We start from the raw sequence: 19,004 nt of genomic DNA on the forward strand, positions 1-19,004 counted from the left end.
CTGTCACAGAGATGTCAAAGGAGAAGCTGATCCATGAGGATTCCCAAGGGAAACAGAAGCTGCAGAGGGCTGGGGGGATTCTAAACCTTGCAGATGATCCAGATGTACTGGAGATCCCCTTCAATACAAATATCGTGTTTGAACTGCTTCCCACAAAAAAATGTCAAGGCCAGGAGCGTGAATGGCAATTCTCTGAGCAGATGATGCTGGATGATGAGATCATTCGGGAGGGTGGGAAAAAACTTGGAGCAACTGCACAGGGGGAAACCCCAGAGGAGCTTATTAAAGAGGAGGCCCATCAATTAAAGAAGACAAGAATGTTGTTTGAAGCTTTCCAACAAGATAACACACAGGGCCCGACCAGATTAAGGAAACCCCTTTCTACATCTATGACAGATCAATTTTATCCCACGGTGCTGGAACGCACACGTAGTCTGGACATGTTTTCAACCTCGCAGAAGGTGAAAAGTTCCGAAAACCTACACACGAAGATTCCAAGTGGGGGATGTCGAGATCGGGCGCGATTATTTCCGTACCCAAAACAGGACAAAAATGTGTGTTTTTACAAAAGTTCAGATTCCATAAACTCTGATGTCTCCACACACTTGGAAGAAAATGGCAACTCAGTAGCGACGGACAAGGTCAAACAGGAAGCTCCTATGCTTGAACAAAATCCTTTCTTCAAGTTGCGTCCGGCTTTGGCTCTCAAGCCAGAGGTTGAGAAGGAGATCTGTGAAGCAAAAGCAAGAGAAGACGAGTTTCGGAGACAAAGACGCGATCTCTACAGAGAGAACCGACAAAGTACAGAGGAGGTGGACAAGCTGCCATACACACCAACTGTCACAACAGGTGAGATTGTAGTGCAGTGGTGTCAAAATTATTTTCATAGATTGGATTTGAGGTTTCCCTCATATGGTTGGATATGACGATGACTTACGTGATTGCATATCATGTATGTTTGTGAAATGGTAATACATAAGGATACCGTAACATAACATTCATACTCAAATTAATAGAATGAATGTTTTCAGTACCATCGCTGACTGGTTACTTCTTACTAAATAATAATTGATGTGCAATGGTGCAACAGAAAAACGTATAACTAATTGAAAGGCCATCATTGTGGCCGTTTTAAGCTCTGTATGTAAAGGTGTATGTAAAAAGTAGAACTCTTAATAATTCATGCACACACTTAAAATCGCATAGGCCTCCAAACAAACAAAGAAGTCTTACCTGTTTCCTGTACCTGAATGTGAGATTTCGCAATGACTAAATAATGATAATTGATTAAAACAAAATAATTCTTGAAAAACAATCATCGGCACCTACAAGTATGCTGCTCTTTAACATGATGTGGAATTTTGTCATGGTCCTGCCGGTCCAGCCCTAGCTGTGCGGTTCCATGACAAATTTTGCAAAACATTCTAATTTAAGAGGAAAGTGACTGACCCTTGGGGGATGAGGCCTTCTTATATTTTCTCCTAAACAATGACTCATTGAACAAAAACAAAAATGCATGTATCCAGTAAAATGATTCCACAACTAATGAAAAAAGTGGGTTAAAAGTCATCATGTCATCAAATAGAATAATAACACTGGAACCTGTTAATCTTGACCATCTGAACTTGGAACTTGTGAACCCCGATGAAAGCCCGGTCTTTTTATCTGGGGGAAAAAAACGTTCAGCTAACTATAAAGGGGTTATAACCATATGAATTCTTCTGGACGACATGTATCAAATAATACATTGGAATAACTTATGATAGCCAACTACAGAATATGAACACTCACTTTATTCACTGTATAGTATGTGCATGATATGAGGCTGGCTTGTACATTATTATTGTCATATAAAGCCACAGGTACAGTAGTTTGTGAGCAGTACAGGGTAGACACAATCACATCTGATACTCAGCAAAATCTTCAAACTTCTATGTTACATATATGTCCGCTAAAGTCTGCTGTTTTGGAGCCATGAGCTTCTCGTTTTGACTTTTTGACAGTGGTGGCAACTGGCCAAGATGAATTTTTGGATCGAGGCAGATGTGACGATTGTGGAAGATGCATTATATGCCTCTAAGTGGCAGTTTGATCCTCATTTCTTAACACACCCTGACCTTCTTATCCAGTCTGGCACAAAGACGCATGACCTTCTCTGTTACCAACACAGCGTGTTATTCAGGGAACAGGATCAGCCACTAGCGTTGACCCTGTCACAAGCAGTTAGACAATGAAACTCTAGCAGGCCAAAAGGAAAGAAGATATCTAGATTTGTTATGTGTTACAATACAGTATTTGTTTTGCTGTGTTTAAATCGGGACACATTGTTCTGAGAAGACTTTAATGAGGCTTTTTCGAGTTCATATGCAAGATTTCAGTCTGTTGCTGTTGCGTTAGTGCCCAGCAGGAGAGCCGAGAGACACAATAGTACTGTGCTGTGCAGCCAGTCTGGGAGCGTGTTGTTGGTATTTTTAGCTTCTCAAATTGCTAACAATGTGTGGGTCGATTTAAGGTTAAAATGCCCAAGCGAGTCCCACGTCACGCTAAAGCCATGTGACTACTAAAACCGTACGCTGCCCTTTATATCATTAACAAACATGAAATGTCGTCCTCACTTTATTCCTCATAGTTACACTTTTTTTGCTTTGGATTTGGACGTGCTCCTGCGCTAATTGCAAACGCAAGAGCAGAGGGAGAGAGAGCAAGATTTTCTAGTTTTAGGGAAAGAAACAATACTTGAGTCAAGTCGGTGTTTAAAAACAACCCAGCATATTAAAGACTTTCTGAAACATGTCATACTTTTAAAATGATCTTGTAATAGTTTAAAGATTTGCAGCAGCAGCAGCAGTTTCTTTCGGCTTGTCCCTTTCGGGGTCGCCACAGCGTGTCATCTCAGATGAACGCACATATTTGTTTGGCACAATTTTTATGCCGGATGCCCTTCCTGACGCAACCCTTCTCAGGGAGTGGAGTGGTTTCCATTTATTACAGTGAGTACTTGGTTAGTGATGGTGGGGTGGCAAGAAAAAACTGTCATTCTTTGCTCTGCATAAAAGGAACACAAATCTGCTGCGACAAATTCACCAGATTTGCACTTTGTAAGGTCACTGAAAACATATCGCAGCACAACCGAGGAGCTTGATTCATTTACTTGAAAGAAATGTTTGCAACATTATCTTGAAAACATGAGCTGCAAATTCAAAGAAAAAGTCAAACCTGAAATACGATATTCTTTCCATGATTTTCCCTTGTCTTAAGGTGTAAAGCAACAGTCTCGAGGTAAACTGGAGCGAGTTTGGCCACCTCCATGCAAGAAAGAGCATCTTAAATCTGAACAGACTCAGGTACTCTCAATCACAGGGAATGTGTTCCACATTTTCGTGGACATTTTGTGTATTTGTTTTTCAAAGAACGTGTCCTTGCCCTGTTAAATTTGCATCGCTCTAAATAAGAACTGAGGGGGAAAAAAGATGATTGGATTATCATTTGCAATATGACTAAAAAGAAAAGAACAATTTTGTTATTGTATGGGCATATACAAGGCCAAAAGTCATCGTTGTCTTTTGTTTGCAAAGAGCTGATAACAAAAACCGCAATGGTTACAAACACTATGTGACTGGATTAGTTTGTTTTCCTGCAAGGTCGACGCTAACAGAAGACTTTAAGGATTAGTTCATTCTATTTGTTTTCCCGATGCTCTCTGAAATTCATGTCGCTTTGATGTTGCGCTTCAGTTCTGATGTTGATTTAAAAAAAAAAAAAAAAGGAGGAAAGTAATTTATCTCACTTGAATCATCACCGCAGGGGCCGAGTTTGCACAAACCAGGAAGTCAGCGGTCTCTTCTGTGGCAACGCTGGGAGTTTGGTCGGATCAATGGGCAGCCGGCACCAGAGAAGGACTGACACTTGACAATCCTCCGAACAGATCAAATAATGTTAAAAAAAAATCAAAGGGTGACATCATTAGTATTTGTAGTTAGTTCCGAATTAAATAATGCTGTTCTAGACCTGTTTCATACGTTTTGTATTAATCAACTCTAGTCCTATTAAATACCAATGCACAGTTGTGGATCTTCATATTATTTAATTTTTTTTTGGTCACAGTTTACTAGTTCACCATTGCATTACGTGAATGAATCCAATCACATGAAACTAATTTTGTGATGACTTATGAGTGTTCAAACCCCAAAGCAGACTAAGAAAATTGTAGAAAATCTGTATTTTAATGAAATAACAAATACAAATCACAAAAAAATGCTTCTGAAAAGTACTAGGGAAAGGAACAAATACAGTATTTGCATGGGTTTTTAACCAAGCTCAAAATTAATACGCAAGTCATTTTCTAAATAAAAGTTTTGTTTATTTTGACGTAATTGTACCTAAATACTTTGGTGTTTAACATACATAAATCTCAAACTACTTATTGTACCATAGAGCGACTTTCTAACATGGACTCAGCATAAAAAAAAGTTAATTTCATTTTTTTTTATTATAATATATATATAATTGTCCAAAAAAGGCCCCTCTGACAGCTACTTCTGTTTCTTCTGCTTTGTCCATAGTTTGGCTAAAATTGTTCACTTTTCTCTGATTGGTTGCTTCCGTGTAGATGACATCCTTGTGAGAGTACACATTTTTCTCGGAACAAAAAATGTAGGTGGAGATTTTCACTCGTGATATAGGTTAGCACGACAAATTACTAGAAAAAGTTGTTTTGGTAAAATGAGACCTTTAAAAAGAGGCTGGTGCGCCACCTATAGGAGACAGATTGTCATGAGCAAAGTCTTGCCACTGCCAAGAGGGGCGTGGCCAGATCACAGCTCTGGAGGGTCCTACCTCTGACACCTGTCACAACTGTTTCACTTTCGGACTGTAATTAGACAGACATTTAAGTTGGAGTTTTTAGTTTTTGTCACTTGCATTTTACAGTTCATTGAGTATGTTTCACTGCATCCTGGGTTAGTCCGCTACTGTTCCCTAGCATTTTTGTGCCTCTGCCTTATCGGACTGCAACACCGTGTATAACCTGGCTTTGGAATAAAACTATGCTCAACACCATGACTTCGTCTCGGAGTCCTGCATTTGGGTCCGCCCCCGCACCGTTGGTCAGTGACACGGATGAAAACATAAGGGCTGCTTCTGGGACCATTCACTCATTTCATCCATCCACCATTCATCCTTTTTTTTTTTTTTTGCTTTACTTTGCTGCTTATTCTCACGAGGGTCGTGGGAGTGCCGGAGCCTATCCCAGCTGTCAACGGGCACAACCTGAACTGGTTGCCAGCCAATCACAGGGCACATGGTAACAGACAACAGTTGCTCTCACAATCACACCTAGGTGCACTTTAGAGTGTCCAATTAATATTGCATGTTTTGAGGACGTGGGAGGAAACCGGAGTCCCCGGAAAAACCCCACACAGGCACGGGGAGAACATGCAATATCCACACAGGGAGGGCCGGGATCCAAACAATGAAAACCAAACAATGCCATGGAATGGAAGATAGTTTTTCTTTATCTTTTGAATGCCTCAAAGGATGTAATTGATTTTCTAGTGCTCACATTTCAAGATGGATTTTGGGGCCAACATTTTCAGACGCAATTAAAAAAAAAAAAAAAAAAGATACCTCATCATGGAGGGCAAAATCCATTGAAACAAGACACAAAGATAAAGTAACATGGTGTCTGATTAGTTATGAATTAAACCCAACATCCCCATCCCCTTTTTTGTAGTCTCCAGTGGAGTCAGATCAAACCTTTGCTAATTGACCCTTTCTTGCTTTGTCCTGTTGCAGTTTATTTCCTAATCTCTAAAGACAGAAGTTAGCTCATCAAGCGCCATCTGACTACACATGAGTATGCCAAGACTTTTAGTTGTCCCGGCACAAACTGGCCGCAGTGCAGAGAGCTGGCAGCCAGCCTGATTTTGTGGAAGAAAGATCTGAAACTTGTGGTGGTGGTTGATCATTTGATGAGGTCCATATTTTGACTTTAAGTGATGCTGGAAGAACAACAAGCGCCACAAATAACATTGAGGAAATAGTGAACTTGGAAAAGTGTAATGATGAAAATGATGATTTTTTTTTTTCTCTGAAAATCTCATAACAGAGCATCTTTACAGTACATTGCCACTTTCTTGAGCCAGTAAGAAGTTATATACTATAACTTATATACTATCGATTTTTTTAATTCCTATTTATTTGGCACAGCAAATGTGTAAGTGTATTTCTATGTTAAAATCCCCCTAAATGTAACACATTATTGTCATGGTCCTGCCAGTCCAGCCCTGGCTGGGCGGGTCTCAGCACACCGGCGCTGATTAGGAGGCGCCTCATCCTCGTTGATTAACCCCTGTATTTATAGGACCCAGGGGACGACTGGTCTTCGCCAGATCGTCACAACTCATGCCCCGTTCCTGCACTCCCGTATTCTTGATTGTGAACGCTGGTATACCGACCTCCGCCTGTCCTCCGACTGACCCCGTAAGCTTGACGTCTTTGATAGTCCTGCCTTCTCTGATCGATCTCCCGTGTACCGACCCCTGCCTGTCCATGGACCTGCTCTCTGCGCCCAACGTCCTAACTACCGCTGCTCCACTTGAATGTCTGCCTGATCCCCGACTTTGGCCCGAATAAAAAATTTTCACAAACTGCCTTTGGGTCTCCCGAGTCCTACATTTGGGTCCTCCTCCATACCGATGGGTCGTGACAATTATGAATTAATACGTTTTAATTTTAGGGTCAATGATTAGGCAAAAATAAACAAATGGACAAACAAAAACGCTTACGATACAATTACAATCTCAAAGACAATTTACCATAAAAGGAAACAGTTGAAGGATCCTGGAGTAAAGATAATACAACTTTAAATTGGTTAAGTCTGTGGATTTGAAGTAAAATAAAAGTGTATATACAGTTGCTTTTCATCATGATAATAATTGTTATTACTAAATGGCAGCAAGTAACTCTGACAGTTCTGATATGTACTCATACACATACACATATATACTCATAAAACTCTTCTAAGATTGGGTAATTATTATTTAATTATGTGAAGCGATTCACATTATTATGTGAAACGCCACTTTTTTTTTTTTTTGGTGTGGCAGTAATACGCTTCCTTACTCCTGCAATGTATAAAGCACTGATAATAATTGAATCAAACTCTGAGAAGATACTTCTCCCTCACTTATCTTCAAACATACAGCCAAGTGTTTTTTGATATTGTCCACATTTAGTTGTATGTGCGGTCTTCCGCAAGCCTTAATTCATCGTAGACACTTCGTCAACTGTGTTTTAGGCTTTGGAAAATGAATCAAGCGGCCCCCTTGTAACCTAGCAGGATATCTTTCATCAGAATTGCACATTCCCCAAGCGCATCTGAGGACCATTTTCTTCCCAACATTAACTTTTCAAAGTGCACGCGACTGACAACCAGCATTGCTTGTGGGACAATACGGCGAGAGGGACGTGTCAAGCCAGGGGTTAAGACAATGTGGCTATCTGATTGGCTATTATTGTATGAGTGACTGACAGGTCAGAAAGATCCATTGGTTGACAGTTTGTGAACGTAGTGCCCTCTTCAACACATTGACAGCTGCTTTCTGATTTTTCAAGATGTAGTCTTTATAATAGTGGCTTGTCTTACATGATGGACTTGCCCTATTTTGAAGTCTCCAAAGTCATGACAGTATTTATATATTGAAACAAATACTTGATACATTTTATTATACAACTTCAGCAAGTGTATTAACTCTGAAGTTGCTTGAAAATTCTTCTACAGAAATTATTTTCTGTACAAATTACAAAGAAATTTGAGATTAAGCACTGTGCCACTTTTTGTTCTTCAAACCTTTCTATAGAATTTCTATAGAAACATTTTGTTCTATAGAAAGTCACAACCGGAGTTCTGTAGAACAAGTTGTTCTGTACAAATTCTATAGAAATTTGAGATCAAGCACTATGCCAATGTTTGTTCTTCAAACCTTTCTCTAGAGTTACCACAGAAACATTTTGTTCTGCAGAAATTCTATAGAAAGTCCCAGCCAAAGTTGTAGGGATCAAGTTGTTCAGGACGAATTCTATAGATTTCTATAGAAATTCATTGGAATATTTTTAGGAGGGATGCCTGTTTAAAAAGTATCATTATTGCTGTTATTAGTAGTAGTAGCAGTAGTATTAAACAAGAGCAAGTAATTATGAATGTTAACATATTATTCTGCTTTATATTTTGTATTCTTTCAAATAATTGTGGCGTTATACAGTACTGAATTGTACATATTCGACACGTGTGATGTGAGCACTTCAATTGTTTTCCGTTAGGGGGCAGTATGACCTTGATTACTAGCTGACGCCACCGTTTTGGACATAATGAAAACTGCGGTACCGTTTTGTATTAGTAGTCCTACTAGAAACACAGCCGCGTTTTGATAAACATATGTATTCATTACAAAAAGTTTATTACTAATGTCATTTTGTTTCTGATGGGGAATCAAACAATGGAAGCACTGATTGGCACAGGCATATCCAGATAACAAAATGTTTAACGTTACTCCATACTGACGATGAAGATAACTTATGCAATACGGAGTAAGACACCGGAAACGGAGCTGGGAAAGTACAGTACTGTTATGTAACCTTTGTAAATTATCTAATGATGAGTCACTTACTTGATGAAATAAGAACAGGCCATCGTGTACATTGCTTGAGGGAACATCTGTAACATTTTGTGCAACAGCGTGGGTGGTGCCTTCCTCAAACTTTGTCCAACTGAGTCAATCATAGAATGACAAGGCGAGTTTGCCTTAAGAAGAAAAAAAAGGAACGGAACAGAACAAGAACACGCTAACATAGACATGATTTTTTTTTTTTTTAATCAGATTGTGGGTCTGATTTGTATATGGGCTGTGTTTGGTTATTGAGTTGGACTTCTTTGTTCATGGCCCACTGCATCAGTTTGACTTGACTACATTATTTTTGTAAATCACACATTTGACCTTTCCTGTTTGTACCATCATTTGGTTTCAAACAGATTTCAGCTGCGATTGTGTCACCTCAACCAGAATTTGGACCTTTCTAAAGCTCTTCCTTTGTCAGAGGCACATACTCCTGTGCTTGATGTACAGGAAGGAAATATTTTTGAAGAAAAATATACATGCTTGTGTATCCTGTTCGGGCCTTACTGTTTGACATTTACGTGTGTTTCCCGTGCTTTCACACTTTCTCTCCAGGTACGCTGGTTTCCTTGGATAATTGAAAAACGTGAATGTTGGATTAATTGAAATCACTAAAACAATATGTGTGAATGTTTATTTTTGTATTTTTTGCCCTGGGATTGGTGAGCAGTTCCGGTACATCCCACCTCTCAAATCCAACCCTAAAGAGAACAAGTACTGAAGAAAATGAATGGATACTGTACACCAGGGGTGTCAAACTCATTTTTCTCATGAGCCACATTGTAGTTCTGGTTTCCCTCAGATGGTCATGATGACCGTGAAACAAAAATATTGAATCGTCTCATCATATTTACATTATCAATTTTTAACTACTTTTGGAATTAGAAATCAAGGGTAATGTTTTTATCAACTATTCATGTTTGGTAACACAAAAATTCTTGTAATATCCCTCTGTAATATCATTTATGATAGATGACAATTTGAAATTTTGGTACTGATTTTTACAAAATTATCGAAATTGAATCTGTAGATTTGGCTTTGCGGGCCACATAAAATCTTGTGGTGGGCTGGATGTGGCCCCCAGGCCTTGAGTTTGACACCTGTGCTGTACACTATATTAATTAAAGACAGACATTCAAGTCAATTCATGTTAAACATTTTTGAACATTAATTACAGTATTGTTCAAACCCACTCAATATCATAATTTGGATATTCAGTCCTCTGTATATGAGAATAAACACCATTACACAGGAGAGGGATAGAAAGAGATAGAATTTATATAAAATAAATGTATTTATGAAGTTTTTTCCATCAAACACATGACCGCAAAGTGCTACAGTGCAACGTTATAAGACATCAAACTTGTGCCTATAGTATTACTAAAAGAAGTAAGTTTACATTCAAAGCAATAACATGAAAGAAGGAAAATAAAAATTGAAATTGAAGGTTCAGATGTCCGAGTGCTCCAAGTGGGATATATGAATAAAATAATGTATAAGAAATATAACAAACACACAATTCTTGTTTACCATGCAGCTAACTCTAAAATATTGCCATACTTTGTCTGTATACTTTAGTCATCTGAAAATGTTTCCAGTCCCTGCCATGATGCTGAACAGTACTGAAAATGGATGGACATTTAGAAAATACTTTTCTGAAGTTACATGAACATTGTGCTTTGTTGTAATGTTTTTTTTTTCAATATTTTGTAGGGATAATGTACTCCACAGATTGTTGTCAGTAAACATCCCAGCGCTCCCCATGCGCAAATACCAAAAAGCTTTGTGTGTGAGCGAGAGAGCAGTGACGTCACTGCGAGATATGGAACCTGACTCACCTCTGCACCAGTACCAGCACCGGCACCAGAAGCTCAAAACCCAGATGAGGGATGACTCATCCTTGCCTCCCACTTTGCTTTCTATAGTCAGGACTAAACACATCGAAACACGGACATGGCCAAGATACTGTAAAACACAGCTTCAATCAAATGAAGGCGACGTGATTGGTCATTGGACTTGGACCAAAAATTTCCCCTGTGAGGAATGTCAGCTGTCCTTCCTCCGCTGAAGGTCATGAACAAAATGGCAACTATCTTAAGTCACAGAAAAGTCATGAATAAATGAACAGTGGGCAGATAGAACACAAGACAGGATAAACAGACCTCAAATGGCCTTCTTGATTGTTCATTGTCCTCAACAAACCCTCCTATTGTCTCGCCCCTCTGGCTTGTTCCTGCGGTTGTCTCATTCCGTGAGATCGGATCGCAAGAGTCCAACAACAATACCGAGACAGCGAGCACGATTACATAGAGGAATGGCTGGTACTCATCGCCTTGGGGTTTCTGCGTTGTCATCTGTTTCCTTGGAATCATATAAAGCAATCTTCTACTAACTTCCGGGTGTGTGCAGTGCACATAGAAAGTCTACACACCCCTATCTTTTCGAGAGGAGAAGGGAAAATCAACAAAACAGTTGATATTGGGTAAATGCACAAGTGTGGATGTGACTGGCATGAGGCTGTGTTCAGAATTAACAAGAACCACACTTGAAATAATGTTAAATGGAAGCTGATGATTTAAGATGTTCTGAAGATTTTGTGTCAACACCGACTGCTGTTTCCTTTCGCCTCGTGTGGCCCCAACTCTGGCAGAACAAAAACAGCCCCAAACCATACCAACATCCGTTTGCCGGGCAGAGGCATAGCGATAAAAAAAAAAAAAAAATTACAGCATCAAAGTCTTGAAAGCACATGTACGCTCGCTGTCTGGTAGAATCACGCAGTTACTCTGAATGATGTATTACCTTTACAATTGCTTCAGTTATTCGACTATCAGCGAAGCGATCAAAGGATCCTTATCTGATTGGAGGCGACATTTGCAGTTTCACGGTTTTTGTGCAGGGCCATGTTTACTTAAGACTTACATGGCTTAACCTTCAACTCCAACTTTCAACTCAACTTTCCTTAAAGGGAAATTCCCGTTGTTTGGTTTATCAACGTAATCCATGTAATATGTACTTTATCTTGAAATGTGATGTTAATCCTCTCTCCTTTAATGGTATTTTGAGAAGATTTGTATCAACAATTACGAATTTTCAGGGGCGCCACCATTTTTGGCGAGTCACATGACCTACGTGCGCCTACGTGTGGTTCTTCGGAGCTAGCTGGCCAGAGCTCGCTCGTCAGACTCATTCCGTCCAAAGAACCATCCGAATATTCAACATTATTCATGGCCACAGGTTAAAATCTGTATGGACGTATTCCTCCATCTTCCCAATCAACCGATACTGCTATTTCTTCATCAGATGAGGATAAATCTGAGAAATCAAAGCTGGCAAAAATTGTGTCCCATGCAATTGAGATCTTTGGTGCGACACGTAATACGTCGCATCCGCGCACATAGGTCATGTGACTCACCAAAATGGCGGCAGCACTGGAAATTCATAATTGTCGATAAATATCTTCTCAAAACACCATTAAATGAGAGAGGATTAACATCACATTTTCATGATACAGTACATTTTACATGACCTATTGGATACATTGTTCATCCAAACCACCGGAATTTCCCTTAAAGAGAGGGGAGGGAGATAGCATTTCAACCTCTGTCGACTCCTCTTGTTGCGATGATGTAATTGTAATTAACCTTGCATCTCTTTAAAAATGCTAAAAATAAAAATCCAAGAAGAATTGAAAACATAACGGGTGGGCAGCGTTGCCTCTGAAAGATATCAGTTCATCAACTAAAAAAAAAAAAACAACTTTTAATTAAATGTATATATTTAAAGGGCCAGCACTGAACTATTAAATAGACATACCAGTTACATAACTCCATATTGTCAAACACATTAAAGCTACAATCTCCAATTAGATGACAGAATGCAAAATAAGCCTATCCGCTTCTGACACATCTCGCTATATTTTTCAATATTAATAATTTTTTGTAATTAGTGACTGTCCAATACATTCCCGTGCTGAATGACTTGGTGGTGGCCAAAAATTACCAAGCAGATATGACGTATTTTAGAATAAAGAAAAGGAGAAAGCCTTCGGGTTGGAAGGAGGAGGAGGAGGAAGCCGGACGAGTATTTAGCTGACGACATCTCAAAGTAACAAAGGCTTTGTTGTCATGTTGAATTCCACCATTAAGGGGATGTAAAAAATGGGGATGTAAAAAATTGCAGATTAGAGCTTTAAAGAATGAGGTTATTTTTCCGTCATGGCATTCCAGGAGCTCGAAAAAAATGGAAACCGAGACCTTGGTACCCAACTATTTTTCCCCGCAAATACTTCATCCTGTATGTTTCTGTGCTTGTGCTCCATTGGCTGACGTCTGAGCCGTTATTTATACGATGCTAATTAGTGTCATTAAACATAAATAGTGTTGATTGAAAACACTCAATGAGAACCAGTTAGGGTTATAACAATAAATGTGTGATACTCTGTGAGATACTGTGATAATGAAATTATATTATTATAGAGTTTAGCAACTATATATCTTCCCCAAAAATGCCCGTTGATCTTAAATGCAAAACAAACCAGGATTTTTTTAAGAGAAAGAAGAAGAAATGTGAATGATGTTTTCCTTGTTAAAGATTGAATAGCGTGGTCTTAATTATGTAAGTGTAGATGTGTTTGGGTTTTTTGTTTGTTTTTTTAAACAACCAAATAGTAAATCCATCATTTGATTTTATTGTGTGCCAGCCTACCTCGGAAAATCATTCCAAAGAAAGACTTTTCCAACTGATGATAAATATGTTCTTTTAAAATTCATTCAGAAATGCTGGCAGCATTACACAAAAAGTGAAGATGCCCTAAATGATAAGCACATTACAAGCATCAAAGTCGGACAAATCTCTGTGGAATTTTGACTTAACTGACAAAGAGTCGACTGTCAAGTACCAGCCGCAAGGAATTACAGTATTTGACCTGAGGTGACATTGTGGAAAAAAAAAAAACAAATAAACTGTTTTGTCTCTGTCTTCTTGAATCGCCGGATGAAAAAATTGATATACGTCTCGTGGAAAGAAAAATCTGTTACATCATGCTGTTCTCGAGAAAGTGAAGACATTTTCCTGTTTTGTTGAGACACTGGTTGCAGTGCATAATGCACCCCTTATTCATCAATCTATCCATCTGTTTTCTGAGCTGCATATCCTCACAAGGGTTGCGGGAATGCCAGAGCCAATCCCAGGTGCAGAAGGCAGGGTACACCCTGAACTGGTTGCCAGCCAATCGCAGGGCATATGGAGACAGGGGGGAATGTGGAAGGGAACCAAAGCGAGCACTTTTAAACTCCACACAGGAAGGCTGGAGATGCGATTCGAACCCAGGTATTCAGAACTGTGAGGCAGGTGTGCTAAACTTGCCTTGGTGTGAAATACATTATTCTATTCATCACTTAATTTCAAGTCAGCAAACATTTGAAAGAGATATGATTCTTCTCTTTCTGCAATCTATGGTAGAGGGAAGTTTTATTTTTGTCAAGTTGTAGTAGTAATACAAGACTGAGTTACATACTGCAAAAAACATTTTAACTATCAAAACCGACCGCAAAAATACACACATAAGGTGCAACTTTGCAATGAAAATCCATTTGTCTCTGTCACCCTTATTCAAATCTGTCCCTGGATGTGATATGAAATCGGCATTGTTTAAAACTGAGTGCTCAGAAGTGTGCAAGTGCTATGTGGGATGACCCCAAACGGAAACGGTGCCACCTATATCTGCACCAGCGCTCTGATTAGGAACATTATGCAGCGGCAAAAGTGTGCTTTACATAACTGGGGATGATTATGTGCTCGTCTGAATAAACCCTTTGTTCCCAAATTATAGACTTCGTCTGAGCCAAACATTTACAGTTGAGGTCACGGTGCTGGCTGGCACATTATAAAACATTTATTATTCTGTATGTATGCCACTAATCTCCACACTGAGACGTACAATGCTGGTCATCCATCAGTTGGAATCACATGACTGAGTGAAAAGTGTTATTTATTGGCAGGCATTTACCACCCTCCATGGATCTACTTTTAATGCTGCACGTCCTCACTGTCCTCAAATACCTTTTGACAACTTTATTATACATTATCGGTGTAGTGGTACATTTGCCTGACTTTGGCAAATGGCTGCCCGTGACTGACTGGCGAGCAGTTGAGGGTGTCGTCCGCCTTGCGGTATTGACAATGGATGCAAGGATTCTGTTACCCATCCAATCTACTGCCTTCTCTGGATGAGGTTACAGCAAAGCTTGAGGTGTCACAAAGTAGCTATTGTTGAATATTTCATTACTCACATTTCAGAAAATGGAGCCTACGATCTTCAACATAATTCACAAGCTGTTTTCATCTTTTTTTTTTTTTTTTTTTGCAATAACTTTATTATGTCACCAGGTCCAAGAATGTTTATTGGTGATTACGTGTCTTGTGCCAGCATCGAAACCACAATTCTCTTGCATTTAAAAAATTCGGTCTAATCTGAAAACTACATACGAACAAGCAAGGGGTGTTTTTCGTTTGTTATCATCAGATAATTTAGCTGCTTTTATTATTACTATTAATTCAAAATGTTTGCAAATCTATGGAAACACACTGTTTGTATTACAGTATATAAAAATCTAAGATAATACAAGATAACTTTAGTTTCCAGCCTAAGTCAAACACTATGAACTACACTAAGTGTTCAAAGATTTTGTTTTCACTTTGTCAAGTGTATATAAGTGTATATAATGTATATGTAATCTAATGTATATATGTATATAATATATAATGTATATAATCCATCCATCCATCCCTTTTCTTCGCCGCTTATCCTCACAGCGGTCGCGGGGAGTGCTGGAGGCTATCCCAGCTGTCAACGGGCAGGAGGCGGGGTACACCCTGAACAGCTTTCTAGCTAATCGCAGGGCACATGGAGACAAACAGCCGCACTCACAATCACACTTGGGGGCAATTTAGAGTGTCCAATTAATGTTGCCTGTTTTTGGGATGTGGGAGGAAACCGGAGTGTCCAGAGGATAACCACCCAGGCACGGGGAGATCATGGAAACTCTTCACAGGCGGGGCCGGGATAGAACCTGGGACCTCAGAGCTTTGAGGTCAACGCTTTACCGGCTGAACCACCATGCCAAGTGTATATAATTAACCTTTAAAATGAATTTTTCCTTATGTACTCTTTGACCTACAGGTTACTCAGCATTAGATCTTTTTTTTTTACACATGTACAGTATCTGTACTTCTGTTTCTGTTTCACCGTGTAAAACTAATTGGCTTTCTTTCTATTGCTGTTACGTATGACCATCAGTTTCTGTTTCATTTATTATTATTTTTTTTTAATGGGCCTATTACTCATATTGTTGTCAGGGCTATGTGGGGTTCTTATGAATGATGGAACACAAAATGAATTTCAAGTACCGTGTGGTTCTTTTCTTAACAGGACCGTACTGTACTTCCAGGCCTTTGGTACGATTTGTGTGTTTTGACAGTTGTAAGAATACGGATAGTCATTTTTAAAATGGTGAAGCAAATGTCCCAGTTGTCCTGCAACTTTACATTTTTTGCTCTGAATACATTTCGTAACTCAGCCCATCTCCCTTTCCCAAAAGATCAAAAGTGGTTGCGTTGGCAACAGTGTGACGTATTTCAAAGGCTAAGAATAGAATCATGGAGTGGAAAACGGGTCTGAGGCTTTTGGCTTCTGCCTCGCATATATGCGCTTTCTTCCTCTTCCAAATGTTTGCCTCTGTCATGCACCCCGGGCTAACGGCGCTACGACACTGAAAGTGTGATGAGGTTGCAGGCTGTGCGGATGAGGTGTGTTTAAAAATTTACCTGACTAACCACCTGCAATTTGTACACAATTGCAATAGGAACACTGTGTACGCTGCGCACACGCTCTCCTTGTTATGAAACGGAACCCCAAGTCTTGCAAAATGAGTCACAGGCTATTTATAGCTGCACCAATACATCTGTCCTCTGTATGGCGGGGGCTTGACGTTGTGTCTATGATGTTACATAAATGTGTTTCAGTCTAATAACATTAGCATCACTCTTGTTTTTAATGATTTTCACTTTAGAAAATAAACCAAACATATCGAGATAGCAAAATATTTTTGTATTCGTGTGTGCGTTGAGTAAGAAAGTTCTGGGAACAAGTCAGATTTTGCTTATCTTGCACATCAGTCAACAAGAAAGACAATAAACACAACAGATGATGATGATGATACCGTAAAAAGCATCAAATATATAACAGAGAAGAATGAGTGACACACAACTGGCTATAAACCTTGCTCAAGTTTGCTTTTGTCACCGGCACTTTGAGAGCATGACATAACAGACAATTGGCTGCAGCTCACAAATGCCACCGAGTGTTATCACATTAGGTAACCTTATAGGGCGCGTACAAACTAGGCCAAGCCCTGTCTAGTTTGCCTGCTGTGTTGTTGCAGCACATTGTGTTCCTGCAGCAGAATTTACGAGCTTCATCATTATGAAGTAAACACGGTCGACTCGTCAGAGCGTGAGTGCGAAACCAGAAGAGGTACACGGACGAGACATATTGCAGCAGTCGGTCAGGAACACTTCGTACCGGTGGCAGTGACTTGAAAGTGATTAATGGCGCTGACCTTCTTCCTGTGATGGGCTAACCATGTCAGCAACCCCCATGCCCTTTTCGAAAGACTATTTTGGGGTAGAAATGGGCTCCTGCGGGGGCGCTCGATGCATTGTGCCCCTGCCTCTCAACTTCAGCAAGCATCACCAAGTTCTAAATGTGTTTGCGCCTCACTGGCTGTTTTTGCAGAGGGAATTTGCTGCTTTTAGCTCTCTCGCTGTCTGGTTTATGGCTTGTGTAACACACTTGTTGCCCAGGGCTACTGAGGAAAGACTGCTTTGAATGAAGATGAGTACAATATAATTACTGCTCCACCCACAAATATACGATAGAAAAGAAAACACATTATGTTTTATGGGGAATGTTACAGATAATTGACTTTTTAATTGCTTGCATACAGATAGTTTTGTCTCTGGAGTCCCTGCCCTGCCATCAAATGTCGAATTAAACAACTAATTAGAAAAAAATTCAGAGGTGCCAATTACTGGAAATATGTCTGTGAGTGAGCTGTTGTGGATTTTTCACTCTTCATCCACCAACTTTCACTGTCTGCAACACTATGTCAAAGGCGAAAGGGAAACAAAGCTGCGTTGAGTTTTGTTGGACACACAAATTAGAGTTTGTCAACGGGCCATTTCTGATGGCTTTGCTTGTTAACGTCCACAATGAGGTGGTTGTTTGGGCGTTAGTGTGTTTGGCAATCTGTTTACTGCGTGTGCCGCATAGACAGATCCACGTCGCAATTGACAAGGATAGTTCTGAGGCTTGGTGATGAAGTGCTGACTGCGCGAGGGAAAATACAATCAATGGTGTCTTTGCGGGGGCTCGTGTGCACGTTGGTTGTCGGACTGGCTTGTTTACACTCTGCTCACAATATGCAACTGCCTCAAAAGCTGGCACTACTCGTCGTCATGATGAGCAAATATTTTCTCTCCACTGCCACGTTAATACAAAGGGTGGGCTGAACAATAAGTTTCACAAGAGAGGGCTGTTTGAATTTTGAAAAATGTAATATCATCTTTCGGATATTTTGACAAAAGCCTGTCCCACACATGTTATGGAAACACCAAGGAATCGTTTTAAATTGAAAAGAAAAGTCAGCTAATCTCTGTGGAAAATGTGCTGCGTTAATATTACAATGGAAATATGTCACACCAAGCAAGCATCTGCCAAATTCATTTACACATGGTTTATCTTTTGTGTTTTGGTTTGTTTTGTGAAAAAATGACAAGTGGAACTTTTTGTGACACAACAAATGTACTATCTCTGTTTTGATAAGAAGTGGGGAATAATAAAAGGACTGAACAATTATTGTTTACATAATGTGAGCCTCATTCTGCAGCATGAGTTTAGCTTTGTCAGATCTCAAATCATCGTCAAACAAATATGTTGTACTTTGTTAAGTAAAGGAGGTAGAATTTTCTCTTTGACAGTTTTTTTCTTAGCGCCATTCCTTTGTCTTTACATAAATGCAGAGTTGTTGATTAATTGTTACCACGGAGACTTACCACGGAGACTTGGGGGTAATACTGCAACTGTCCAAAGTGAACCTTGAAACTCATGTACAGTTGGACAATCCAAATTCCTAAATGTTGGTTTAAATTTGGCATGTTTGACATGATCATGATTTGCACAATATATTATTTGTGGAAAATATTTTTAAAAATCTCATTGCTGTTTTTTTTTTCTGTCATAGCAGTATGAAACATAATGTACATGTACCA

The 19,004-nt window shown here is 39.5% G+C and overlaps 1 protein-coding gene across 1 annotated transcript; it reads left to right on the forward strand.

Annotated features, from left to right (window-relative positions):
* Window positions 1-348: 348 nt before the first annotated feature.
* LOC133514711 (uncharacterized) lies at window positions 349-4,464 on the forward strand. The gene is made up of 3 exons (XM_061846592.1): window positions 349-849; window positions 3,259-3,344; window positions 3,805-4,464. The coding sequence occupies exons 1-3, from the start codon at window positions 390-392 to the stop codon at window positions 3,901-3,903; spliced, it is 645 nt and encodes a 214-aa protein (XP_061702576.1). The 5' UTR covers window positions 349-389; the 3' UTR covers window positions 3,904-4,464.
* Window positions 4,465-19,004: the final 14,540 nt, after the last annotated feature.

The sequence above is a fragment of the Syngnathoides biaculeatus genome, chromosome 16, assembly GCF_019802595.1.
Source record: "Syngnathoides biaculeatus isolate LvHL_M chromosome 16, ASM1980259v1, whole genome shotgun sequence".
Lineage (NCBI taxonomy): Eukaryota > Metazoa > Chordata > Actinopteri > Syngnathiformes > Syngnathidae > Syngnathoides > Syngnathoides biaculeatus.